The sequence below is a fragment of the Rhinolophus hipposideros genome (assembly GCF_964194185.1).
Source record: "Rhinolophus hipposideros genome assembly, chromosome: 16".
NCBI lineage: Eukaryota > Metazoa > Chordata > Mammalia > Chiroptera > Rhinolophidae > Rhinolophus > Rhinolophus hipposideros.
In genome coordinates, this window is record NC_138062.1 from 39696681 (window position 1) to 39723395 (window position 26715).

A 26715-nucleotide genomic window follows, 5' to 3' on the forward strand; every position below is an offset into this window, starting at 1 on the left:
TATAGCAAAAGCTCTCAACAGTAAAGAGGGCATATGCTGAAGCCACATGTGACAGCTTCCACAGTTCTCATGGCCAGTCTTGTTCTATCTCTCTCCCCTTACATATATCCTGTCATGGGTTCAACTGTTTCTTTTCCCTGCAAAAAAAAGAAGTCTTAACCCTCAGTACTTGTGTATGTACACTTATTTAGAAATAGGATCTCCACTAGGGTTTCTGGACAGGAATTTCTACCCATTCTCAGGAATTTTTTTCGCTTTTCTGTTCCTGAATCCCAAGAAAAGTTGGTCGGGAAATCGGGAAAATCGACTCCTTGAACCCAGGTGGTTGGTAGTATCGACTGTCACTTTGTAGAAACGATTCATTGCGGAGAACAGAAAACAGCTTATATATCGGGATTTGGGAACGAGAAAGCGAAAAAAATTACTGAGAAAGGGCGGGAATTCCCGCCCGGAAACCTTAACAGATGATCGAGTTAAGATGAGGTCATTAGGGTGGGCTTAACCCATCGTGACCAGTGTCCTTATAAAAAGGAGAAATTTGGACAGAGACGTGTACACACAGCACACCATGTGAAGATGAGGCAGAGATTGGAGTGAGGCTGCCAGAAGCCAGGGATCACCAAAGATTGCCAGCAAACTGCCAGAAGCTTGGAGAGAGGCCTGGGACAGATTCTCCAACACAGTGTCAGGAGCCAACCCTGAGGACAACTTCATCTTGGACTTGTGGCTCCCAGCACTGAGCTGATACATTTCTGTTGGTGAAGCCCCTCCTTCCCTTCTCCCCTCCCTGTGATACTTTGTTATGGCAGCTTGAGCACATACTGCCCCATCCCCCTATTATTTAAAAGCCCATTAGGGACATTGGATTTTTTCTTTTTTTTTAATGCTTTTCTCCATCCTGATCTGGCTGAGGGAGAACTGGGGAACAGGTTCTGGCCTATTTTTTGAAAAGCCACACGGGCAAGGGTTGGTCTGTTTCTGATGGCTGTGATGTAGACAACTGAGGCACATTACTCCTAGTTACAACTATTTAGACTAGGCTGGGCGTTGTCAGGACAACAGCTGGGTCTTACTTTAGGACTTGATGCCCCATGGGGCTGGCCAGAGGCACAGGGAGAGGCAGGTAACAGTTTGGCTCAAGCACACACAGCATTTCTTGCTCAGCCTCTGCACCCTTTCTTACTGCTGGCTCCAAATGGCTTTTTCTTTTTTACTTAGTCAAATCTGGTACTTTAAGGATCAAAATGTATTTTCATTGAGGATTTTCAAAGAATGTCTTGGGAGCTCTGAAGCACTTCTAAGAGAGGCATTTCAGATCTTTGCGGCAAGGCACAGCTCAGCTGATAGGTGGCCGCCTGGCCTAGCCATCACATGCAGATGGCAGTTCCGGCCAACTTTAAAGAGATCCACCACATTATTGTATAGTCTGTGTCGTAACTATTAAAAAAATTAACTTGGGAGCAGCCGGAGGGCTCAGTTGGTTAGAGCGCAAGCTCTCAACAAAAGGTTGCTGGTTCAATTCCCGCATAGGATGGTGGGCTGAGCCCCCTGCAACTAAGATTTAAAACGGCAACTGGACTTGGAGCTGAGCTGCGCCCTCCACAACTAGATTGAAGGACAAATACTTGGAGCTGATGAGCCCTGGAAAAGCACACTGTTCCCCAATATTCCCCAACAGATTTAAAAAAATAAATTGACTTGGGAGAGGCAAATGATATCAGCAGACTCAAGAATTAAGGTACCGGTTGGTGTTTAAAAAAACGTTTATTCACTCGTCATTGACCACACTGATTCTGCCTGTGCTCAGGGGAAATCACTGTGATGGAAGCTCAGGTCTGCACATGGGACCTACTTGTGGAATCAAGCCTGCACATCAGATTGAAGGACCATAAGAAGTGGGACCACAGAGGCCGCCAAGGATGTGAGTACATGATGACGTGGCCAGGAGGTGCCAGGAGCAGATTCCTAGGGATGGGCTGCACCCACGCTCCTCTGCGAGCTCCTGGAGCCTGCCTCACCCTGGGGAAGCTGATGCTGGGTCATTTCTATACACAGAGCTAAGGTCGCCCCTTGAGGAGAGGTGCTGACCGTGCTCAGCACTGGGGAGAAAACCCGACTTGCCAGACGGAATTATTCACAACATCGCAATAAGCTTTTCTATTTCTCCTCTGTGATTAAAAAATAAAATTTATCTTAAAAATAGAAAAGAGAATTGGGACAGGCGCATGGCCAGGCTCTCCGCCGAGTTGCCCCTTTTCAGTCATGACACCTGCGCGCCACTCTTCATGAGCTCAGCCTCCGACTGCAAAGGGGCGGTCTGGGCAGTGCTCCTCTTGCAGGGTGGGTGCAAGGCCCCCAAACCACCGGGGGCTTGGCCTGGCTCAGAGCAGGGACCTGGCATGGAGAGCAGTGCAGGAAGGAGGGCAGCTGATGGGCCCTGGGGGTGCAGGCTGGGGGTTCAGGGGAAGTCACAGTAGGGCAGATGGAAGGGGTAGAGGGGTGTATAGCGTGAGTCGTGCCAGAGAAGCTTCTCCTCCAGGAAAGCCACAGTCTGCAGGGTTAGGACCAGCGTCTGGTGCTTCAGCATGCTGTGCACGTTCAGGCCTGAGGGGCAGGTGGGGGGTGTAGTCAGCGGGGCTGCACCCCACATCTGCAGCCCTTTTCCCTACTCCGAGATGCACTCCCCTTGCAGAGACACCATGCGCTGGCGTAGTCATCAGCCCCACGGCCTAGGTTCAAACCCGGCCTCAGCCGCTCACCAGCTGGAGACCCTGGGCAAAGGACTGTCCTCAGCCTGTCAATTTCTGACTGAGAGCCTCCCACGTACGCTGTGCATTCTGCCCTCTGCTCAGCCATGATTCCCACCTCACACTCCAGTGGGTGGGTACAGACTATAGACAGAACAGATGAATAAACACAAGGTACTGAGGGTGGCCAGTGTGGCTGCCGTTAGTGAGCAAGGGGGGGAGAAGGGAAGGGTAAGGAGAGGACAGGGAGGTCGTGTAGGATCTGGTGGGCCTCAGGGAGGACCTGGGCTTTTCCCCAGTGCAGTGGGGTTGTGGGTAGAGGGATGTGCACCAAGCTGTGTTCACAGGCGCCCTCTGGCTGCCGTGGGGGGAACAGACTGTGGGGTTGAGGCCAGAGGCATCTTCACTGGTCCAGGCAGGAACCAGCCGGGGCTGGCCCAAGGTGCTAAGAGGTGGCCGGATTCTGGATATGTTTAAAGACAGTTGATTGGGTGAGACTTGGTGAACTGACCGAGGAGTGGAGGGTGATGGCATGCTATGGGGCCTGACCCACTGGAAGGAAGGAGATACAGAGATGCCTATGAGACCCCCACGTACAGCTGTCCAGGAGGCAGCTAGACACGCAATGAGGAGGCCAGGAGAGAGCTCTGGGGCTCAGTCAATGCGATGACGGGTGTGACATGCCTGATCTTATCTTTCCACCTCTCTGAGTGAGGAACCAGGCGGGGACAAGCCTATGGGCCCTCACATTCACTCCTGCCCCACACTGCGACCTGAGCTTGGACAGATGCAATCTCAGAGCATTTAAGAAAGATATCAGGGGCTGGCCCGGTGGCTCAGGTGGTTGGAGCGCCGTGCTCCTAACGCTGAGGTCACTGGTTCAATTCCCACATGGGCCAGTGAGCTGCGCACTCTACTAAGATTGTGAACGGCTCTCCCTGGAGCTGGGCTGCCATGAGCAGCTGGAGGTTGGCAAAAACTGCTGTGGGATGCCGTGTGCTGCCGTGAGCGGCCGGTGCCAGCGTGAGTGGCTGGCAGCTGGCAAGAGCTCACTGACGACCGGTGACCAACTGCCTCAGCCAGGGAGAGCACAAGGATCATAACACCAGCATGGGCCAGGGAGCTGTGTCCTACACAACTAGACTGAGAAACAACAGCTTGAGCCGGAGTGGGGGGTGGGGAGGTGTAAGAAGGGGAGAAAAAAGAAAGAAAGATTATCATTCTTCTGATGCTCTGTTTGGGCCAGTTGAGGGTCGGGGGTGGGGGTAGGGTGTGACCATTGCCCAAGGCCAGTGACTGTGGGTGTGACGGAGAGGCAGATTCAGGATTTGAACTGGCCCGTGTACTCTCTATCTAGGGCCCTGGGGATGGACCGGAGTCCTTCACTCACCGACAGCTGGGATCAGGTTGAAAGTCTTGAGCCTGGAGGTGGCTGCCACGACGTTCTGAGGCATGTCCTCATGTGCTCTGAAACAGAGGCCAGGAGGTGAGCCCTGCAGAGGATGGAGCTCAGCCCCTCCCCCCGTCTACCCCACACCCTCACAAGTCCACCAGCAGCACGGAATCCCCCCAGCGGCGGTAGCGGGCCAGCTCTGTCAGGTACTGGGGGTCTTCCGTCGGCAGCTCCAGGGAGTCCACAATGTGCAGGTCGTCCTGTGGGAGGACAGGACAGGTGGTCTGCGACCCTCTCCCCCAGCCCCATAGCTCCCAGCCCACACCCCAGGACCCTGGTGGCGACAGTGGGGTTGGGGCTCTACCTGGGCCAGCTTGATGGTCAGCGCCACCTTGAGGCCCTGCACCCGCAATTTCATGGGCAGCATGTAGTAGTAGCTTGTGGGGCCGCGGGGGCCGTGGGCAACGCCTCCTGCAGGGACAGAGGTGTGTGAACAGGTGAGAGCCCCAGCTGGGCTTGGAGGTCAGAAATTTGCCTCAGTGGCTGATGTGGGGGGTGGGGGTAGGGAGGCTGCCAGCAGCCAGGCTGAACTCCATCAAAGAGGGCAGAGCCTCAGGTAGGGCTGTATAGGAGAGGCTGCGTTGGGCATCACCTAGCACAGGTGACTTCACCTCCTTGAGTCTCCATTTCCTCAGCCATCAAACCCTGAGTGACGACTGTCTACTTGTGTGTCCAACCTCTGCTAGGCCCTGGAAGTGCAGCAGGGAACAAGAGGGACAGGATCCCTGCCGCATGCTGTTCATATTCAGACAGAGGCTTGCATTAGAGGGAATCAGAGCTAGGAAGGACAGCACAGGGGTTGTGGGGGGCGGAGGACCCAAAGAAGGTCAGGGAGGGCTTCTTGGAGGAGGTATGGCCCCAAAACATCAGAAAGATGACAGGAGTTGGCCAGGCAAATGGGAGTCAGTGCTACTTGGTCACAGAGGATGTGAAGAGGACCAAGAGGAGGGGTCTGCAACCACCAGTGTCTGGAATGCCAAGGTAAGAAGCTCAGACTTCTTTAAAAAGCTGCAGGAGCTGGGAAGCGGTCTTAAGGAGAGAGGCCAAGACCAGAACTGCTGGGGTGGTGGGTGGTGGAAATGGGGAAAAGTAGATGACTCTTAGATCTCTGCTCGCATGTGGGCAGTGAGGTCTATAGCGGCCTGAGTCGTGCTGCCCCTGCCCAGGAAGGCTGATAAGGTGGAGGGAATGGGACAGAAGAGACAACATGCCATGTGTGCGAAGAAACACCAGACCCTGTGTTAACCCACAGCCCCCGCCTTGCCCTGCGTGCTTACCTCCTCGCCAGATCGGGGAGCGGATACTGCCATGTCTTGCACGCCCACTGCCTTTCTGTGGCCAGGGCTTCCGGCCACCACCCCGCACCTCAGCCCTAGTCTTGGTCTTGGCATAGCTCTGTGGGCGCAAAGTGAGGAGGGGGTCAAGTTCATGAGGCAGATATCATCGCAGCCAAAAGGCACGTGACCCAAGGATATAGCAGCAACCTGGGCGGACAGGGTCTGCTGCTAGGGAGCCCAACAGGAGGTACAGAGATTGGGGTTCCATTGTGACAAGCACAGATCACTTCTGGAGGGCAGGAAGGATAAAGAATTCAAGAGTTCCCTCCTCCACTCCAGAATGTCAGCCTCAGAATGTGAGGGGCTCTGCTGCCTGGTATACCATAGCTGCTCAGTATTTTGGGAATGATTTTAATGCGGCTGCATCTAAAAGGAAGATGGGGCATGGGGAAAGACATGGCGAGAATTCGGGAGAGGTGCAGGTCGGGGATCATGAGGGACTTCCAATGCCAGGCTGATGACTTCATTCCCAGAACAACCAGGAGCCAGGGTGTGGGCAGAGGGGAGGGCTCGCTGGACTTCTGAGGTGGGCAGATGGAAGGCAGAGACCCTGATTGATAACCGCTTCTTCAATGCTCTTGGCATAAAATCCAAAGTCCTCACCACTGTTCTTGCTGACCTCTATGGTCACACTGGGCTGTTTTTGGTCCTTGCCACAGGGCCTTTGCATGTGCTATTCCTACTACCTCCACTCCAGCCCCATTACTCCCTTTATCGAGTTAGCTCCTGCTGCACACCTGAGGGTGAATGCCCCTTTCTGTGGGACAACTTCCCTCATTATACTTTTATTTATAGATATGACTACTTGATTCACATTTCCCTCTCCAACAAGATAGCTTCATGAGGGCAGGGATCTTGCCTGTCTCGTCCACTAGCACAATGCCCAGTGCACAGAGGATGTTCAGAAAATGCCTGGCAAGTGACCCATCAGTGAATGGTTCGGGAGAGAGAAGAGGGCCTGAGCCCAGCACACCAAGCTTCCTCTGCCTCCTTCTCCCCACCTCACCCCACTCGGGACACTCACAATTCTCCTGAAGTTCTTCTGCCAGATAGCAACCTGGTGCAAGATATCCAACCTGTGGAGGAAGGAGACATGAGAGGTCTGCCTCCACGTAAAACCCTCCCATGGCCTCAACCACGTTAGGTGAAAACCCAGGCTCCTGCCTTCCATGTCCAGGGCCCTGTGTGATGTGCATCTGCCCCTCTCCGAACCCAGCTAACAGCACTCTGGCTCCAATCCATTCCATTCTATGAAATGGAGTCTGGCCTCCACACCTTTGCACTTGCTGTTCCCTCTGCCTGAAATGCTCTTTCCCTGGCTGGTTCCTTCTCAGCCTACAGGTCTCAGCCCAAACAGTATCTCCCAGAGGAGCGCCTTTGCGAAAGAGAGAGCCACCCCTTCCGCCTTCTCACCTTACTTTTTTCCTACCATTACTTAATGCCACCTTCTTTACGAAGTGGTTTGCCTCTCTAGCCCTTCACTGCCCCATATGGTAGACACTGGGCACATGTGTAGCTACTTAACACCTAAAATGTGACCAGTGCCACATGCTGAAATGACAGTATTTTAAATATATCAGGTTAAATAAAATACATTATTGAACTCAATCTCACTTGTTTCTTCCTATTTTTTAAAAAATGTGGCTACCAGAAGAATTTTAAGTTACATTATTATGTGGCTACTCATATTATGTGCCTACATTGGACATGGCTGCCACGGCAGTCTGCCAGGGGTTTGCAAACTATGGGTAGTAGGCCAAATCCGGCCTGCTGCCTCTTTTTGTAAATGTTTTATTGGAACACAACCATGCTCATTTGTTTACATACTGTCTATGGCTGCTTTTGCACTGCATTAGCAGAGATGAAGAGTTGCCACAGAGACATTATAGTCTGCAAAGCCTAAAATATTTACTATCTGGCCCTTTACAGAAAAAGTTTGCTGACCCCTGCTCTAGACTGTAAACAACATCAGTGCTCATTCACTACACCTAGAATGGAATCTGGCACATAATAAGTGCTTCAGATATTTAAAAAAATATATCTATATTGTGTTCTAATTTTTTTGTCACCCTCTACTACACTGGTGCTCTGTAATGGCAGGGGCAAACCACACAAATAACTGCAATGAATTAATAGCACTTATTATTTGCCAGACACCATGCACATGAGAGGCATCATACACATTGGCAAGCAATAACCCAGTCCTGGGAGTTGGCCACAAAGGTTGAGATCCTGGCCGTAAAGCTTACCAGCTGTGTGACCTTGGGCAAATTTCTTAACCTGTCTGTGTTCAGTTTCCTTATCTGCAAGATAAGGATAACAGAACCTCTTCTTCCTAGGGTTGCTATGAGACATAGTTCACCAAAATGCAAATAGTCTGTGTCAGGCACATAGAAAATATTTAGACATTGTTAATGACAGTTTTTGCAAAAACCAATCACAACAACAATAATCAACATTTCTATAGAATTTATTATGTGCCAGAATTAACTCATTTAATCATCACACCAACCTCTCAAAGTTTGACAGAATGGAGATGGTAAACCCCAAAGGGAAAAGGCAGGACTGGAACCCAAAGGTTTTGCATCCTTAACCCGGAGAGAATGCTACCTCTCAGCTCTCAACCTCACACAATTCTACAGCAGGAAAACCATCATCCCCTTTGACACGTAGAGAAACTGAGTCTCAAGCCCAGGTCATCCTGATTCCTAAACCGGCGTTCCTCGTCCCTCCGCCACCCATTTCACCATTTCAACTCCCCTTCACCTGGGCGCCGTGGAGAAAACGTCAGGGTGCAGCTCGGCCAGACCCACACGCTCCTGCTCATAACCCCGCAGGGACTCGACCCAGGCCTGCACTGGACGCCGGTGCACGGGGACCGGGAGGTCGCTCTTATGCAGCACCAGTGCCTGGGGACCTGAAGCAATTGGGAGGTCAGCGACAAGGGTCAGAACTCCCGGTCGCCGACCCTCCTGGGGCGTCCCCGGCAACCTCACCCGCTCTAGCCGACGCCTCCGGCTTCTCCAGATGCGGCCCTGCCTCTTCCGCCAGCGCGTTCAGGCCCTGCAATGGTGGACAAGAGTGAGAGACGACCCTGGACCAACCAACCTTTGTCCTCCGAGCCTACCCCCAGTTCCCGGCCTCACCCGGCCGCCGATGGGCCGAAGGCAGGCGCGCGCCCCTGCCCGGAGTAGCTGCAGCATCGCGGGGCAGCTCCCCACGCGGGGAGGTCCAGGCTCGCTCTAGACTCGCTCGGCGCCGCGCGATGACGTCACGCACGCGGTGCTGCCGGCTCCGCGCGGACTCGGGGCCAGACGGGGGAGCTTGCGAGAGTGATGACGACGGGACCCGGCCCAGCGTGCCCCCACCACCATCCAAAGGCCAACCCCCAGACCTCAGTTTCCACCTCTGGCCTAACGGACCCTCGGAGACACCTGGGGATGCGATCCTACAACAAGCAGCCCGCCCCCCGTAAGTCTCGCCCTATCGGGTCGCGTCCCAGAGCCTGGGAGGAGTCCAGCCTAGAAGACCTTCCCTGCCCAGAGGGCACGCCCCTCAGTCAGCTATGGGCGCTGAGTCTGGGAACGTGGCCCGCCCATGGCTGGGCGGGTCTGAGGCGGACACCTAAGGGAATATGACCAGTAAGTGTTACGCTGTTTGTTTCAGCCTCGCCCTCCTGCTCTCGCTCCCATCCAGCCTACAAGACTCTCCAAGGTGGTTTTTCTCTATCCAATAAAGTGGTTTTTTGTTTGTTGAAGTGCAGGGCCCTATCTCACACAGAACGCTTTCAGGTTTGGGAGTGCCGGACCGTGGCTATCCGCTTAGATCCCCCAGGGCAAGGCCATGTCCCCCTTAATCCCCTCAGATTAGGTCTGTGTCTCCCTCGCTCCCCAGGCCAGGGTTCTGCCAGGGCTCTCCGAGGACAGAGCGAGGTGTTGAGTCCACGGATCCTGGATTGCACGCTTGTTGCCCACCCCCTCAACAGAAATCCAAATGCTCATTTTTAGGGTCTTTGCCACGTTCCCTGCATGACCTCCAGGGGGCGCCACGCGCTCATAGCAGCCTTCCTCGCCGGGTCAGGCTTGATCACCTGGAGGTGTGTTCTGTCTGGCCAGAGCTCAGGGGCCCAGAACGTGGTCTGGGGCCAACCTCAGTTTTCTTAGCTGGAAAATGGGTGGTTATGAGACTTCGATGAAATACTGAAGACGAAGCGTGTCATGCCTGGCACAAAACTTATACCTAACATTACTATTATTACTATTATTATTATTATTATTATTATTATTAAATGTGAGTTTTGTCATCAAAGCGAGTCAAGAGCCAAGGTAGGGATAGGGGTGGCCCCTGGAGGATTTGAATGATATGCTAAAGATAGGGGCTTTTTTTTTTTTTTGCCATCTGATATATAATATATGGATATTTATAAAAACTGTTACCGAAAATTTACAACGTATTTCATTGTGTATTCTATCCCTGCAAGAATAACTGTGGATGTGTGTTTAAAATTCCACACTCTTTGCAATTTAAAAAGGTCGTTTAATCCTTTATTCTGTAGAATTTTATTTATTCATTTTATGTTTGCATAGATAATTCACACACCCGGTAAAGAAATTTTCAAAAACTACAAAAAGATAACTAGAGTGAAAAACCTGCATTCTCCAACCTCTGTCCCCTGCACCCCCCAGTTCCCTTCCCTGCACCCCCACCCCTGTTCCTCTCCCAGAAGCCACCACTACAACCAGCGGTGTGTCTCCTCTCAGAACCAGTTTATGATTTTACAGGCAGATTTAGAAATCTGTCCTGTGCCAGGGAGTTCTTATTTTATGTGATGAATGAGGGAACAGCATTTTGGTTGGTTAATAATTTATTAGGTACCTACTGTGTATTGCTGGGGTAAATCCAGTAGATACCCTTGAGATACAGTCCAGTGAAGAAGGCTGAGGGATCAGAATAGGGAAGGTCTTCAGGGTCTGTGGGAACCCAGAGGAAGAACTCATAATGGGTGGGGACGAGAGCCTCAGAGTTGACAGAGTTGAGCTTCCCTGAAGCTGTAACCTGAAAGCTAAGGATTGAGGGTCCATCAGGACTTTGTCCAGAGAAGAAAATGTGTTCCAGGCTGAGGGAACAAGTCGCAAAGTCCAGATGTAGGGAGAGTGTAGTGGGGCCCGGGATGGCTGGACTTTTCTGATGGCCACATGCTTTATTCGTTAACTCATTCATTTATGTTGAACCCATCTCAGGGCCTTTGCAAAAATATCCCTGCAATAATAATTGTGGATGTGTGTTTAAAATTCCATGCTGTTGTTCCTTCAGCCTGGAACATACTTTTCCCAGAGCTTCACATGACTTAATCCCTCACCTCCTTTAATTCTTTGCTCAAACGTCATCTCCTCCAAAAAGCCTGTCCTGACCACACTGTTTAAAATTGCATTCCCCACCCCTGGCCCTTTTGACTCCCTCATCCTGCCCTATTTTTTTCCCCATCAGTATTTATCTTCTAACATCCCGTATAATTTCCCATTTTTTAATGCTTTTTGTCTATCTCCTTCATTAGAGTGTAGAAATTTTGCTCCTGTTTGTTCTCTGCTGTAGTCCCAGCACCCAGTCTAGTGCTTGTAACACAGTAGGGCCTCAATACATGTTTCTTTTTTTCCCTTTTTTTTTTTTTAGATTTTATTGGGGAAGTGGAACAGGACTTTATTGAGGAACAGTGTGTACTTCCAGGAGTTTTTCCAAGTCAAGTTGTTGTCCTTTCAATCTTAGTTGTGGAGGGCACAGCTCAGCTCCAGGTCCAGTTGCCATTGTTAGTTGCAGGGGGCACAGCCCACCATCCCTTGGAGGGAGTTAAACCTGCAACCTTGTGGTTGAGAGGATGCGCTCCAACCAACTGAGCCACCTGGGAGCTCAGGGGCAGCTCAGCTCCGGCGCTGTATCCAATCTTAGTTGCGGGGGATGGAGCCCACCATCCCTTGCAGGATTTGAGGAGTCCAACCAGCAAACCGTATGGTTGAGAGCCTGCACTTCAACCAACTGAGCCACCTTGCTGGCCCCAATACCTGTTTCTTGAGTCATTTCCTTCACTCTATTACCAGAAGCAGAGAAAGCCCTCCGTTTGTCTTCTCGGTCTAAAGTCTCTATCATCCTGAAGTCACGGGCACATAAGATACCCAAGAAATAATTATTTATCCAATGGTGCTGGAGTCACATAGACACAGGTTCAAATCCAGACGATGCTGTTAATTGGCTGTGTGTCTGTGGGCGAGTGGTTAGCTCTCAGAATTTGGTCTACGAACTGTTAAACGGGACACACACAAACCCTCCCCTACTGAGCTGTGTAGTAGATCCGAGTTCTCCTTCCTTTCGTCCTCACTCCCCACTGTCCTTTTCCTCCCACAGAGGGAGCTTATAAACAGGAGTTAGATCACATCCCTAATCTGCTCAGAACTCTCCATACCTCCCGTTTCACTTAACGCAAAAGCCAGAGTTTTCACTACAGCCCACAAGTCCTGTAGCCCACCTGCCCTTACCGCCTGCCCCTGTCACTCTGTGGTTTCTGCCACAGTAGACTTCTCATCAGACCTGTCAATCCCATGCCAGCCTCAGGGCCTTTGCACGTGTCATTCCTTCTGCCTGGATCACTCCCTGCCCTCTTTCAGGTCTTTGCTCAAATGTGACCTCTGGAGACCCTGGGTCTAAAATCATTGTTCTCTTGGTACCCTCACTTTCCTCATCTGCCTTCCTGGTGTCATTAGTTTCCAGAACTTTCACCACCTTCTAACAGATGACATGATGTTCTTATTTTCCTGATGCTTGTCTGTCTCCCTCACTAGAACATCAGTTCCTGGATGACAGTGTTCTTTGTTTCTTTCACTGCTGGTCCCCATTGCTAAGGGTCCCAATGGGTTCTCATAAACAGTAATTGAACACATGGAATGTAGAGAAAGTACTTTGCACAGAGTTCCCCCTCTCCCAGCATATCGATTATGAGCTTTAATGCAAGAGAGGTGATGACCTCAAGATCTGCACACTGCAAGGCTCAAAGTTTGACCATTTTGGCCCATGCCTAGGTGAAGGTCAAAGGTTGATGTGTCCAGCCTACTCCTTAGATCAACTGCAGGTGACCTCTGTCCCCAGTGGCATGGGGCCAGCATCAGCCTTTGGGCCCACAGAGGATCTCTGCTGGCCACAGGCATGATAGCAATTTAGGGCACACACTTTAGAAGCTGGAAGGCCCCCAGCATCTAACCTTTCCTAGTCCCTCATCACTGTGCAAATGTTTTCACAAAGGCCAGAGGTCAAGGTTGGAATATTCGGGGTAGCCCTCAGATAGGAGGAGCTGAGTGTGAGTGCAGGCTTGATGGGGAGTCTCTGACCTGTCTGAAGTTCTCCCTATCAACTGCCAAAACATCTGCTGTGTGTTTGCAGCTCAGTTTGTGGGCAACTGCCAAGCAGGGGAGGAGGAGGAGTCTCCCATTGAGGCAACCCTCCCCCAAGCCCCTGGGGATGGGCCTGATTTGCATAGCCGTTTCCATTCCCTTTTAGTTCCCCTTGGTTCATCTGCATTGGGGGCTTGGAGCAAAAAAAGGCACAGAACCAGTCCTCCAGCCAGATCTTAGCAGAGATTCAGACCTTCCTCCTCAGGGCTTGAACCTCTGGGCAAGGCACATGGGTTTGCTGGGCCTCAGTTTCCTCCTCTGTAAAATAGGGTAAAATTGCCCCTACCTCACATCGTTTGTGCCGGCTTAAGTCTTTGTGTCCTTAGATCACCCATTCCCTGCCCTGCCCTTGCCTCATGGATACAGGCTGACCCCTGCACAAAATATTTTCATTGTCCACTGGCTTCTGCCCACACTTCACCAATGGTAGGCCAACGGTAGATTGGAAGGCAGGAGGATAAGAAAAGCCAGGATGTTTCTTCCCAACTGCTCCTGGTAGCATCTCCCATTGGACACAGCCTCCCTATGTGCTAATAATTTCTAAATTATTAAATCCCCTCCGTTTGAGGTACCTCTGTTTTCCTGATGTAAGACAGCTGTGAGGGATTTTGTTTGTTTGTTTTTGTTTTAAGACACAATAAAGTCTTCTCTTTTCAGTGTATAGTTCTACAAGTTTCTACGAACATATGTAGTTGCATAACCACCACCACGATCAATATATAAAATGGTTGCATCACCCAGAAGTTCCCCCATGCTCTTCTGTAGTCAAATCCTTCCCCAACCCCAGGCCCTGCCAACCACTGCTCTGGTCACCATCCCTATAGTTTGGCCTTTTCTAGAACGTCATAGAAATGGAATCATGCACCATGTAGCCCTTTGTGTCTGGCTTCTTTCCCTTGTTATAATGCATTAGATATTCATCCGTGTTATTATATATTACTAGCTTTTTCCTTTTGGAACTAGTGGTTCCAAATAGATTCCTGAGTGGTCTGTGTAAGAATGGACTGCAGTTTTTCTATTCATTCCCTGGTTAAGGCAGCCGCTATGAGCTTTTCATGAGTTGATATTTGCAAAGCTTTTAGACAGTAACAGGCACAGTGTATATGTGTCAGCTGTTTCTATTATACTGGGTCGGGAGCTTGCTGAGAACTGGGCCTCTGGTCTTTCCCTCTTCTCTAACTTTGCGTATCTCTGTTATCTGGAACAGAGAGCCCACCCTTCCCAGGATGGAAGGGCCAAGACTGCATCTGGTGCAGACGTGGCAGGGGATGGCCTCCACTGGGGGCCTCCCCAGCCCATCCTTGAAGCTGAAAGTGGGCCCCAAGCCCATGGATGGAGGAGAGGAGGCGGCTGCAGCTCCACCGCCTGCCAAGATCAGCATCTGGAAAGCTTCTCTGCAGCTGGGGCCCCTTCCCCCAGTGCCGGGTTGATGATCAGAAAGTTGGGACCTGTCTCAGACACTTCTTTTTATGCAGTTTCTCCTGCCAGAAGCCAAGAGCTGTGGGGTGGGAGGAAAGTGGAGGCCTAGGTAGAATGAAGGATAGGCCTGGGCCTCATTGATTTGGGGGAGTTCACAAAATTTGGGGTGGGGTAGGATCAGAGATCAGGGGGTTCCCCTCACCTGGATTATAGAGAATGTTGCACATCTCACCAATGACCCATGTCGTCCTGCGTTGTAAGTATCACCCTTCTATCCTGACCTGCTGGAGTAGGGACGGGGGTCACTGCATCTGGCCTGGGATGAGGATGGGATGAAAGAGTTCAAATCCCCACACTACTGTGTGTCTCAGTTTCTTCATCTTGAACATAGATTGGTGGGAAAAGGCAAAACTGTGGAGACAGTAAAAAGATCAGGGGTTGCCAGGGATTCAGGGGGAGAGAGGGATGAATAGCTGGAGCACGGAGGATTTTTAGGGCAGTGAAACTACTCTGTTATGAGACTATAATGGTGGATACATGTCATTCTACAGTTGTCCAAACCTGCAGAATGTACAACACCAAGAGTGAACTGCAGTGACTCTGGACTTGGGGTGACGGTGATCTGTCAATGTTAAGTTCATCAAGTATAACAAATGCACGTCTCTGATGCTATGTTGATAGTGGGGGAAGGCTATGCTTGTGTGAGGGCAGAGGGGCCATGGGAGGGAAATCACTGTACTTTCTACTTAGTTTGGCTGTGAACCTAAAGTTGTCCTAAAAATAAAGTCTATTTAAAACAATGAGACGATGATAATAATATTCCCCACCTCCTAGGGCTGTGAGGATTCGTAGAGCCGCACCCCGTGCAGTGTGAGTCGCGTGAGCGTTAGCCATTATTGTCAGTAGCCCTATAATTAGTGAAGGCCTCTTCTGTCATCTCTCTTTCCTCTTCCTGGGAGCTCCCCAAGAGAAGGGCTCTGTTTCCTTCTTCCACTGTTTTCTCACTCGGGTCCCCCTAGAGCAGGGCCCAGCTTTCCCCTTGATGCTGCCAGACTATCAGGAAGTCTAGGCCTCTAGTATTTTCCAGTTATCCAGCCCATTCCCTCAGCTGACCTGGCAGAGACTTCGTGTTGCCCCAGAAGTGGGGAGGGAGGGGAGAAGAGGGGGGCGGAAGTTGCTTGTGGGTGTATCTTTATGTCCCTGAGGACATCACCATGTCTAGGAGCCAGGGTCCCCCTAACAGACGCCGGATATGTCTGTGGCCTTGATGTCACCCCCACCCCCAGGTCCCTGGGGGGATGGCAAACTGCTGAGCCAGCCCAGGCAAGTTGGGGGGGGCACTTCCTCCCCAGGCTTCAGGTCTCTACAGAAGGCTGAGATTTCCGCTCGATAGCAAGGAGAAGCCCCAGTTTTTTCTGTGTCTTGTCCCCTGTGGGTTGAACACCTGGTTTCTAGAGGCTGCACAGGCAACACAGTTCACTTGGCAGAAGATTCAGTGAGATTTTGCCGAAGTCCGAGTGGACCCCAAGAGCTAGCCCGGAACTGCATGGACACTGGAATCTGGCTCTGGAAAAGGAGCAAAGTGGCTGTCTGACTTTTCTTTTCTTATCTCTGCATCAAAGCCCTGCTGCCCTCTGTTAGAACTCTCTGGTTTCTTCACTGTCTCCTGCATCAGACTGTTAGCTTTGCATGGCAGAAACCAAGGCACCACGAGAGCCAGCACTGAGCATTATACGTTGTGCATTAGGTGAATATATATGCTGCATACATATGTGTAGCATTAATCTATTGATTTTAATATACATTCTTTATTAATAATGTAAGGATGTTTATTCTTAATGTAAATTTGTTAATATTGGTATGTTGAATAATAATATTGATACTTTATTAACAATGTTATTGTTTTTTATATTATTCATATTACTGATTACTATTATTACAGAAACGGTTTTACAACTAGAAGTCTGGTGATTTATTACCTTTTGTTTCATTTTTAATGTCTTTGCAAATTTTTTGAATTGGTAACATGAGCTAAAAATTTCAAAGTCCCCACCACGGTAACCCATGAAAAGTCTGGGGACTTCTCACCTGTTCCCCTGCCCCCCTAGTTCCCCTCCCTGAGGGTAACCACTGTGACTGGTATCTCATGCATCTCCCAGAGATGGCCTGTGAGCCACCAAGCAAATGTGTGTGTATTTATACAGCCCTTATAAATATAACCAGAAGTGCAGGCAAACAATGCAAACTGGTCTGTAGTGTGCTTTTCTCAATTTAACATGTTGAAGGCAGTTTCACATTAGTACATACAAGACGACTCCATTTTAATTTTTTAATAGGCATAAAGGGATCCATTTTAATTCCCTTTTTCATCATTTTGCTTTTCAACACTATGAAGTATAATATATATTCAGAAGAGTACACTTACCTTCTCACTTCTTTTTATTGGTTGCATTGTCTGGGTATCAAGCAGCTTTAAATTTTTGTTTGTTTAATTTCAGCTTTATTGAGGTATATTGACATCTAAAATTGTCATATAAAATGTTATTTAAAGTGCACTTTGTGGTGATTTGATATACGTATGCATTCTAAAAGATTCCTCCCATTGAGTGAATTAACACGTCCATCACCTCATATATTTATCTGTGGGGGTTTGTGTGTGAGAACATTTCAGTTCTACTCTCAGCAAATTTCAATTATGTCACACAGTATTATAAACCATAGTCACCATGTTTCACACTAGATTCTCAGACCTTATCCATCTGATTGCTGAAAGCTTGTACCATTTTACCACCCTCTCCGTTTCCCCCACCTCAGCCCCTGGCAAACACTTTCCTGCTCTGTTTCTGTGAGTTTGATTTTCTTTTTTAGATTGCATATACAAGTGACACTGTGCACTATTTGTCTTTCTCTGTGGCTTATTTCACTTAGCATAATGCCCTCAAGGTCCACCCATGTTTTCACAAATGACAGGATTTCCTTTTTTTTTTAAGGCTGACTGGTATTTCATTATTATGTATTTTATATATGGAAAAATATACATATATATCATATCTTCTTTATCCATTCATCCATTAAGGAACACTTGTTTCCATATCTTGTCTGTTATAAATAATGTCACAGTGAACATGGGGGGTACAGGTGCCATTTTTCATTGGTTTGCTTTTTTGAAGTATAGTAAACATACAGAAGAGTGCACCTACCCTCTCCCTCCTTTTTACTGTACTGTCTGGGCATGGAGCAGGCCTAATTTTAAATTTAATTTATTGTTGGAATATAGCATGTACGCACATGTTACAAAAGTCAAAAGGTACAAAGGATTCATAGAATGAAAGCGGCCTTCGTCCCATGCCCTTTCCCCTATCTATCTTTCAGTTCCTCTCCCAGGAAATTTACCAATTTCTTCTTCCTGCAATATTCTGGATATTCTGTGCACAACCAGTAGAACATTAGCTCTACCGCACACAGGGTATTTTACCTGTTTTGTTCCCTGATGTGTCTCCAGCCTTTAGAACAGTGTGTGGCACATAGCAGATACTTCATTTATTTGGTAAATAAACATATAAGCGGATTATGTATGTGTTTTCACAAATAGTTTCCTCCTCAAAGGCTGAATGAGGGAAAGAGGGGGAAATCTGAAGAACCCCATAGCAAATTGGTCCCAACTAGGAAGGCAGGGTGCAACCTGGGCCTGCAGGGCCACCGCAGAGAGGGCGGGACAGCCACCGGCAAAGGCAGGATAGGATGTTGGGTGCGCCCAATCTTCTAGAAGAGAGGAGGCAGCACTTGAATTCTGGGATACTTACTATCGAAGCAAAAACCAGTTCTGTCTTTGGGGCAGGGCCTGGCACATGGTTGGAACTTTGTTTTTTAAATGAACACAGAGTAGATGGTTAATGCCTATTTGCTGCGTTGACACATAGTAGAAGCTTCAGGGCTCCTTGTTGAGTAAATAAAGGGGATCCCGTGCTCTCCTCCAATTCTAGGGTCTCAGGGATGGGCCAAGACGATATCTGTACTTGGAGACAGCTGTTTTAGGCCACCTGGTCAGGAGCGACGTAAAGTCACGGGGCTGCGTGATGTCATGCGCCAGCCGGTTCTCACGGGAGGCGGCTGGGAGGGGCAGGGCGGAAGGTGGGGGGGTGGACAAAGGGACCCGAGAACCTCCCCCGCCGGCCCCCAAGCACGCCGGGGCAAGCAGGCCACATCTGGAATTCATTGCCTCTGCAGCCGGAAAGGGGAGGAGACGAGGGCGGGGCGAGTGGGGGGCCGAGGCGGCGCCTCTCTCCGCCCCCCCCCCCCCCCCCGGCGTACCGGGTCCTGAGCCCCGGGACGCAGCCGAGCCCGGCGGGCAGCCCCAGCCCTAGCCGCGGCCGTCCCGGGGGCGCAGACGCCAAAGCCCCTCTGGTCAGGGCAGGGACCCGGGCCAGCCAAACCAGGTGAGCGTGCGTGGCGAGTGGGAGACAGAAAGGGCGGGCCAGGTCCTCCGAGGTCCCCGTATCGGAGCTGGGGGGGCGCTGGCTGAGGGTCCGGGCACACCAGGGCGCGCAAGCGCTGCCGTGCTCCTGCTGCACTGAGGGAGTGGTCATCGTGCGCCCTCTCCACGACTCCTGGCGATCTTCACTTCCTCGGCCGGCCGCGAACCCCCAGACTGCGCTCTCCGCCTTCCCCAGCGGCAGGAAGTTGGCGCCGAGGAGTAGGCGGAATCCGAGCGTTTTCGGCCGAAGCCTGGAGGCCGGACGGCGTGCCTGGGGTCCCGGGTTTGGGCAGTGTGTTGGGGGTGTAGGGCGCCCCTCCTAGCTGACTCCAGTTGGACGTGGGCAAAAGGTGCCGCGCGCCGAGGAGCCTCCAAGCCAAGGGGCGGGGCCCGAGAAGGGCAGTCGCCCACTACCTGCTTGTCTGGGTCTCTGCCTCAGTTTCCTCGAATAGTTCGTCTTCTTCAGTCCCCCCATGGGGGCGTGGCTTTGTTATGGAAGGAAAGGGAACAGGACTGCGTGGCTGCGGCGCCTCCTCTTTACTCTGGGGCCCGGGGATGGGCCGTGGGTGCCGACGTGCGTGGCACGGACCCCGGTGGGTCACGGACCCAGCAGAGCGTTGGGACCTCGCCCCCATCTCCGGCACGAGTTGACTCACCCGGGGATTTCCACCCCTTCCCCCCGACTTTACCCTAGTCAGGTGCTCCTGGGTACCCTACTTGGTGCGCGTGGGGCATTCGCGTTGCAGCTGCGGCTGGGATCTCCCCCACCACACTCTCCAAATCCTCTGGGAATATCCAGGAGGTGTTCTGGGTGGGACAGAGAGGAATCCCCCAACCCGCTTGGAGATGTGGAGGTTCCTAGCTTGCGGCTGTCGCGGGAGAGAGGAGGCGCGGGCTCAACTGTTTGGAGTGTGGATCCGGGCCCAGCGGCCTGGAGTGTGGATACCGCGCATTCCACGGCCAGATAAGGAGACCGAGACTGTGCCCCTAGGGTGGGGGCGGGTTCTGTCTCCAGGATGCTCTGGGCTCCCCCTGGTAGGGGGGCCTGCCATCAGACCAAGGGTGCCTCCAGCCTCCTTTGGGTTGATTGGGGCTGGGCTAAGTTTAGAAGCCGCCCCCTTCCGAGGCCCACTGAGGCCTCATTCATTCCTGTATGCATGCATGCATGCATTCATTCATTCATTCATCCATCCATACATTCATCCATTCATCCCATTCATCCATTCATCCCACATGTTTTCTGAGCACCTTCTGTATGCTAGGCATCATTCCAAAGGGGTTGAAAATGGAGTTGGTTGCTGGCCTCCAACACTTACATTCTACTGTGGAAGCCAGACAGAAAACTAGAAATATTGTACAATGTAATTTTCAAAATTGCCAAGTGCTGTGAAGGTAACAAATCAAGATGCTGTGATAGAAAGGGCATGGAGAAGGCAGCTATGGTAGACTGGTGATCAGAGCAAGTGACCTTAAAACTGAATCTTGAAAGATGAGGAGGCAGTCATTTAAGGATTTGGGGGAAGGGCATGCCAGATAGAGGAACAACAGGGGCAAAGGCTCTGAGGTGTCCAGTGTGTTTGGAGTGGAGTGACCTTTGGGGAGAGCTGGAGGAGCCTGAGTGGGTAGGGCAGGGCCATTTGGGGCAGTGGGGAGCCACGGAGGAATTTAGAGCTGAAGAGTGGTACATTGGAGCTTTAAAAAAGCACCCCCCCTGGCTGCTGTGTGGAGAATGGCAGTGTACAGGGGGGCCTGAAGGGAAACCAAAAGAAAGGGTGGGGGGCTGCCTTAGGGCAAGTAGCATGGGATCAGTGTGTGACCAGTGGGAACCCTAGCCACAGCGCCTGCCTCAGTGGAGCTTGGGGGAGGAGCTCTTGGAAGCCACTGAGCTTCCTCCTGTCTTCCTCTCTCCTAATCTCCCCCTAAGCAGTCTTGATCTGTCTCTCTTCCCTTCCCTCAAAACCCTGTCACTTGACCCTCTCTCTCCATTTCAGGCCTGACAATTCCTGGTTCTGAGTCCAGTGACCTCTACTAAGCCTTTAGGGAGGAGTCAGGACTGCCTTGGTGAAGATGAACGGGAGACAGGCCCTGTGTGCAGCCAGGCCTGGGAGCCTGACACAGGGAGGGGAAGCAAGCAAGGCCTGCATTTGCCTGGGGGTGACTCTGCCCTCCCCAACCTTTAGGCAGGCTTCCTCTTTGTGGGAAGTACCAACCTGCCTCAAGCTCCCAGTTTAGCAATGTCCTAGTGGAGAAGATGAGAGTGTGGGCCTGTTTTCCCTTCTCCAACTAGTAGAGCCACCCCTCCTTCTGAGGATGCCTTGACAGCCTCCTTGGCTGCAGAAAGTGAGGGTGCTTTGCCCCAGTCTTACTCCCCCAGGGAAGAAGACAGACTTTTTGGTCCGTCCCTGGGGTTTGAAGGCTGAATCCATTTCTTATTTCTCCAGGAAGCAGCCATAAATCTTTTTCTTGGCTGCCAGACTGGAGAGGGTGGTGGCCATGGTACACGCCCTGGGCTTCTTGCCCCACTAACAAGGGTGCTTTCCAGGCCTGTGATGGTCCTTGATTCTCAATTTTAAACCCCAGGAGGGGCTCAGTAGGCCAGGGCAGCATGGGGGTGTTTGGTCGGGTGTGAGGTCAGGCCGTGGTTCAAATTCTCCTCTGGGACATCCGCAGTCTTAATTCTCCAGAAGCGAGCTCCAGATGCCTAGACAGGACCAGATTAGCAGTACTAGCGTTAGAGCGCCCCCAAATGGGTCAATCAGACTTCACAAATGGAAAGCTCAGGCCAATAGACGAATTGCTCGATGCTCTGGGATTGAAAATGAGCCAATCAGGGTGCGGACTCTTTCGGCCAGAGGCCTTTCTGGTACGGCCACGCCTGGGCCAAGCCAGCTCCTGGTGGCTGCAGCAGGCAGAGGGCATCAGGGCGCCCGAGGCCCTGTCTGTCCAGCAGGGGAACAAAAGGGGCCTCTGTGTGGTGATTTGGGCGGGGCGGCAGCCCTTGGGGATGCGCACAAGCCCTTCTCTGTTCCTTAACTAGGACGGATGCCCCTTCATCCAGGGGGAGCAGCTGCCTCGGTTAGGCCAGGGGACAGAGATGGCTGAGCGACCCCGGAAGCCCCCCCATCACTCCCGGGCTCACTAGGAACTGGCCTAACCAGCCTTTTCTGGAACGCGGCTCTTGGTGCACACATGGTCCTTGCAAGGCTGGTTTCCAGGAGCCTGGGGAAGTCTCTTCCCGTGGCTCCCCTCCCCCACTTAGCTAATGGCTGGAGCTTCCACCTAGCTCCCCTCCTGAAAAGCAGACACTGCACTAGCTCCTCTGAGAACACCCCCTCCAAGCTGGAGGGAGGCCATGATGTCCGCCTCTCATCCTCTCTGCCCACGCGCCTCTTCCCGCCCCCTCCCCCCACGGCTCAATTTTCCTTGGGGGGGGGTGACTCAGGCTTTAATGGAAACAAATACCAGCCCTCCTCCCTGCGGGGCTGCACACCCCCTCATAATTCACATGATTTCAGCGCAGCTGCCCCATCCTCCCAGCCAGGACCTCCCAGACGGGTCTCCTGTGGCTCCCTCATCCCATCATCCCCTCCTAGCCTTCCCCACACCGGATGTGACTAGGGAGTAAGGACTCCACCCTGTTTGTTCCAGGGGCCTCACATCTGGATTTCATCCTGGTTGGGGAGGGGGTGCCAGCGTCTGCCCATCCCGCTGGGACCCTCTGTCCAAGGGCAGGCCTAGATGGTGCTGATGAGAACAGGCTGTTGGGATTCTTGCCTGGCTCAGTCAACATCCCCTCCCAAAAGACTGGGTGGAGGTCACTAGTCCAGAGTAGTGTGTGGCAGTAAGAGGGGAGGTAATAATATTTATTGAGAGCTTGCTATGTGCTAAGGGTACCTCATCCATCGTTTAACAGGATTCCCTATCACGCCTAGGAAATGGGCTTTCTTCTCCCCATTGCACAGATGAGGACGTTAAGGCTGCAGTCAAATGACTTGACCAAGGTCCCACAGCATGTCAGAGGTGGAGTGAGGTTGAATCCTGGATTCCCTTGAAGACGATGTGACCTCTAGGACGCTCAAACCTCAGGGCCACCCTGGTGTCTCCCCAAGACCTTCTCTTGGGAGCACCCATGTCTTCAAGGCTTAGACCCAGCCTGAAATCTAGGGCAGTGGGTGGTAATGAGCTGGGGTTGGTGCTATCAGCAATGCTTTCTGACCCAGGTTGGCAGGCAGCTTGCTGCCCAAGGCTCCAGTGTATTCAGGAAGAGGCAAGCCCACCAGTTTCTGCCCACAGCTTGCTCTCTGGGTAGGTGGGCAAGGTTTCTAAAGTCCGCTTTGTAGCCTTCATGCTATTTGGGGGAGCTTCTGAGAGACAGTGTAGCCTAGAGGTTATAGAGACTTTGGAGCGGATCTCTTTGGCTCTGCCACTTATTAGCTTTGAGATTTTGGGAAAGTGAATTGACTTCTCTGGGTTTCCCATCTGTAAAGCACAGATCACGATAATTCTGACTTCATGTGGCCACTCGCTGAGGAGTGATGGAGCTGGGACTTGAAACTCAGCTGTCCAAAGTCAGAGCCCCGGCAGCAGCCACAGCACTGACTTATCTGTCTGTCTGTCTGTCTGTCTGTCTGTCTGTCTTTTCTCCCTGCAGATCTGACAGCCCCATGGCCCCAGCCGGCCACTGAGCCCCACCATGGGCAGCCTGTATTCGGAGTACCTAAACCCCAACAAGGTTCAGGAGCACTATAATTACACCAAGGAGGTGCTGAGCACGGAGGACCCACCCTCCCGCCAGGTGGCCTCGGCCTTCATCATCATCCTGTGCTGTGCCATCGTGGTGGAGAACCTGCTGGTGCTTATCGCAGTCGCTCGCAACAGCAAGTTCCACTCGGCCATGTACCTGTTCCTGGGCAATCTGGCTGCTTCAGACCTGCTGGCGGGTGTGGCCTTCATAGCCAATACCTCGCTGTCAGGCTCTATCACATTAACGCTGACACCTGTGCAGTGGTTCGCCCGTGAGGGCTCAGCCTTCATCACGCTCTCTGCCTCTGTCTTCAGCCTCCTGGCCATTGCCATTGAGCGGCATGTGGCCATTGCCAAGGTCAAGCTCTACGGCAGCAACAAGAGCTGCCGCATGCTGTTGCTCATCGCGGCCTCATGGCTCATCTCACTGACTCTTGGGGGCCTGCCCATCCTTGGCTGGAACTGCCTGGGCAACCTCGAGGCCTGCTCCACCGTGCTGCCCCTCTATGCCAAGCACTACGTGCTCTGTGTGGTGACCATCTTCTCTGTCATCCTATTGGCCATCGTAGCTCTGTATGTCCGTATTTACTGTGTGGTCCGCTCCAGTCAAGCCGACGTGGCTGGCCCCCAGACACTGGCCCTGCTCAAGACGGTCACCATTGTGTTAGGTGTCTTCATTGTCTGCTGGCTGCCCGCCTTTAGTATCCTCCTCCTGGACTATGCCTGTCCCGTGCGCTCCTGCCCTATCCTCTATAAGGCCCAGTACTTCTTTGCCTTCGCCACCCTCAATTCGCTGCTCAACCCTGTCATCTACACGTGGCGTAGCCGGGATCTGCGGCGGGAGGTACTGCGGCCACTGCAGTGCTGGCGGCGGGCAGCAGGGGTGCCAGGACGGCGGGGCGGGACCCCGGGCCGCCGCCTCCTGCCCCTACGCAGCTCTAGCTCCCTGGAGAGGGGCACCCACATGCCCACGTCACCCACAATTCTGGAGGGCAACACAATGGTTTGAGGACCAAGTGGGCTGACAACCAGGCCATGGCAGAGCGCTCTGCGGAGAGGCGCTGGGTGACCTTGGACAGAGATGTGAGGCTCCCAAGCAAGAGGACCCACTCCACAGACCTGGGTGATACTGAAAATATTTCACACCTGGGATGGCCGGCTGAGGCATCGACCAGTCGGGTGGCAGAGCTGCAGCAGGGTCCTGGAGGCCAGTCACTTGTGTGACTCCTTCAGAACTGGATCCTGGAAGGTCTGGGGGACCTGGAAAGGCCGGGGTGACAGCAGGCAGGCACTCGAGAGCTCGGGGCAGGAGCAATTTACAACCTGGTACAAAGAATTTCATTTCACAACTGTCCACTCTGTGCCAAACTTCCCTCTTTGAATTTAACCTCCTTGCCACCTTTTCCTGGCAACCTCAGTCCACTTCTCTAGAACCACTGCCCTAAGGGGCTGGAGGCCTCCTCCCTGGCCATCTGGGCAGTCCCAGCTAATGGTTCCCTGGGCCCAAATCCACAGCTTCCCCAAATTTTACCAGCTGCCACTTTGGCTATTTCTTCCCTTTCCTCTTACTCCACAAGATACCAGGAAACCACGAGGTGAATGTGGGGTGGGGTGGGGTGGGGCTGAATCCCGTTCTCAGACCTCATTGGCCAATTGCATTATTTGGGGTGCAGAGGAATCACCAAGGGCTAGAAAAACCAGTCTGGGTGCTGAGGAGGTCTCTGGGTCTTTCAGTGGCACAGGGTAGAACTTGAGAAAGGTCTGGGGGAACTGTTTTCCAGGAAGCTCCCACCCACCAAAAACAACCACCCCCAAGTTATACTCACCTCCAGCCCCAGCCAAGGTACCAGATCTCCTAAGGCAAGGCAGCCTTGAACCCACTGTGCCTCATTTCACGTTGAATTGAATGGAGCAGGTGGTGGGGGTGCCGAGGACATTTGTAGGGGTCTCTCCCCTAACCTGCCTCAGAAGGACTTGGATAAATCCTGTGGATACGTGGAAAGGTCATTGCGGTACAAATGTATATTTATGTGTGTCTGTCAGTGTCCATGTGTGTCTGAGTGTACACATGTGTGGTGCCTGTGACCCCTGCTCTTACCACTTTTCCCCAGAATGGATGTTATTTTGTCTTATGTCTGTGTTGAAGCTGCCAAAGAGGGGTCCGGTCCCCCACAGACCCCTTAGTAATCTCTAGCTCATCTCCTCACTTGAGAGTTGGGCTGCAGCTCACCTCGTGGAAAGAAACCTCATGCATCAAAATGATTTCTTGTGAATGCAAAGGTTGGGGGTGCTATCTGGGGGGCAAGTAGCCAGTTGGGGGCTTGTCTCCCGTCATTTGGCTCCCCAGATAACCCCCCTCCCATGACAGACCAGGCACAGGCCAATAAATTGTTCAATTTCTCTGTCTGATTTCTCTTTTTGTTTTCTTTTCAGGCTTAAGGTGGCAGTTCCCTCATTAGGGCCCTATGACTGAGGGCAGATGGGACAGGGGAGGGTGGCCGCTGCCCAGGCAACTCACCCTTTGCCAGCGTTCCCATTCTGTACCCCCCAGCTCTGCCCAGGCCAAGACTGCAGTGTCTTCTGAGAAAACGGGGTCAACGCTGGCCTTTCCCCAGGGCAGTTGTGCAAGGTCTCCCTGCTTTCCTTCAAAGAGAGCTGGTGGGTGGTGGGGGCCTCCTCCTCCATCCCAAGTACATGTCCCTCCCCAGGAGCTGGAGAGATCTTAGGGAACATGGGTCCAGATGGGCCTCCAAAACTCAGTATTCCCCAGAGGAATGGCTGACCTTCATCAAGCACTTTCCAGGTATGAAGATGTGAATCCTTAGGAGGTGAGAGTTACTATTACTCTCATGGAGATGTGGGTTCAGAGAAGTTAAGTGAGCTGCTCAGTCACACAGCCCTTTAGGGCAGCACCTGTTTGGATTTGAACTCAGGTGGGCTAACTCAGGAACCTGCCAGCTGCACCACTGGGTCAGAAAAAGGATCCTCAACCCCCCTCTTTGCCACGGAAGTATGGGCTGCCAGCCCCACCCAGAACCAGGAGAAGCCCAGATGGGATGAAGCTGGGGGTGGGTCCAGGGTAACACCCCACTTCTTTGCCCAGAGG

At 52.1% G+C, this 26715-nt stretch overlaps 3 protein-coding genes across 3 annotated transcripts; 2 read left to right on the forward strand and 1 right to left on the reverse strand.

Moving 5' to 3' along the window:
• Positions 1–1745: 1745 nt before the first annotated feature.
• Positions 1746–9008, reverse strand: MRPL4 (mitochondrial ribosomal protein L4). Its single transcript, XM_081077947.1, has 9 exons — positions 8684–9008; positions 8534–8600; positions 8304–8454; positions 6562–6613; positions 5478–5595; positions 4505–4611; positions 4291–4400; positions 4138–4214; positions 1746–2604 (listed from the first exon to the last, which is right to left on the reverse strand). Exons 1-9 carry the CDS (start codon positions 8738–8740, stop codon positions 2459–2461), a joined length of 885 nt encoding a protein of 294 aa, XP_080934073.1. The 5' UTR covers positions 8741–9008; the 3' UTR covers positions 1746–2458.
• Positions 8803–16510, forward strand: LOC308509645 (uncharacterized protein; the record flags this gene model as incomplete). Its single annotated transcript, XM_081077948.1, has 2 exons — positions 8803–9008; positions 14181–16510. 2 exons carry the CDS (start codon positions 8803–8805, stop codon positions 14401–14403), a joined length of 429 nt encoding a protein of 142 aa, XP_080934074.1. The 3' UTR covers positions 14404–16510.
• Positions 16511–18689: 2179 nt separating this feature from the next.
• On the forward strand, positions 18690–26009 carry S1PR2 (sphingosine-1-phosphate receptor 2). Its single transcript, XM_081076953.1, has 2 exons — positions 18690–18828; positions 23518–26009. The coding sequence occupies exon 2, from the start codon at positions 23560–23562 to the stop codon at positions 24616–24618; it is 1059 nt and encodes a 352-aa protein (XP_080933079.1). The 5' UTR covers positions 18690–18828; positions 23518–23559; the 3' UTR covers positions 24619–26009.
• The last annotated feature ends 706 nt before the right edge of the window (positions 26010–26715 follow it).

Excerpts from the sequence above, each read along its gene's own strand:
- MRPL4 (XM_081077947.1), bottom strand. The coding sequence starts at position 8,740 with ATGCTGCAGCTACTCCGGGCAGGGGCGCGCGCCTGCCTTCGGCCCATC. Across the intron at positions 8,455-8,533 it reads GGAGGCGTCGGCTAGAGCGG|GTCCCCAGGCACTGGTGCTG; the intron begins GTGAGGTTGCCG and ends CAATTGCTTCAG. Across the intron at positions 6,614-8,303 it reads GTTTTCTCCACGGCGCCCAG|GTTGGATATCTTGCACCAGG; the intron begins GTGAAGGGGAGT and ends CTTCCTCCACAG.
- S1PR2 (XM_081076953.1), top strand. The coding sequence starts at position 23,560 with ATGGGCAGCCTGTATTCGGAGTACCTAAACCCCAACAAGGTTCAGGAG.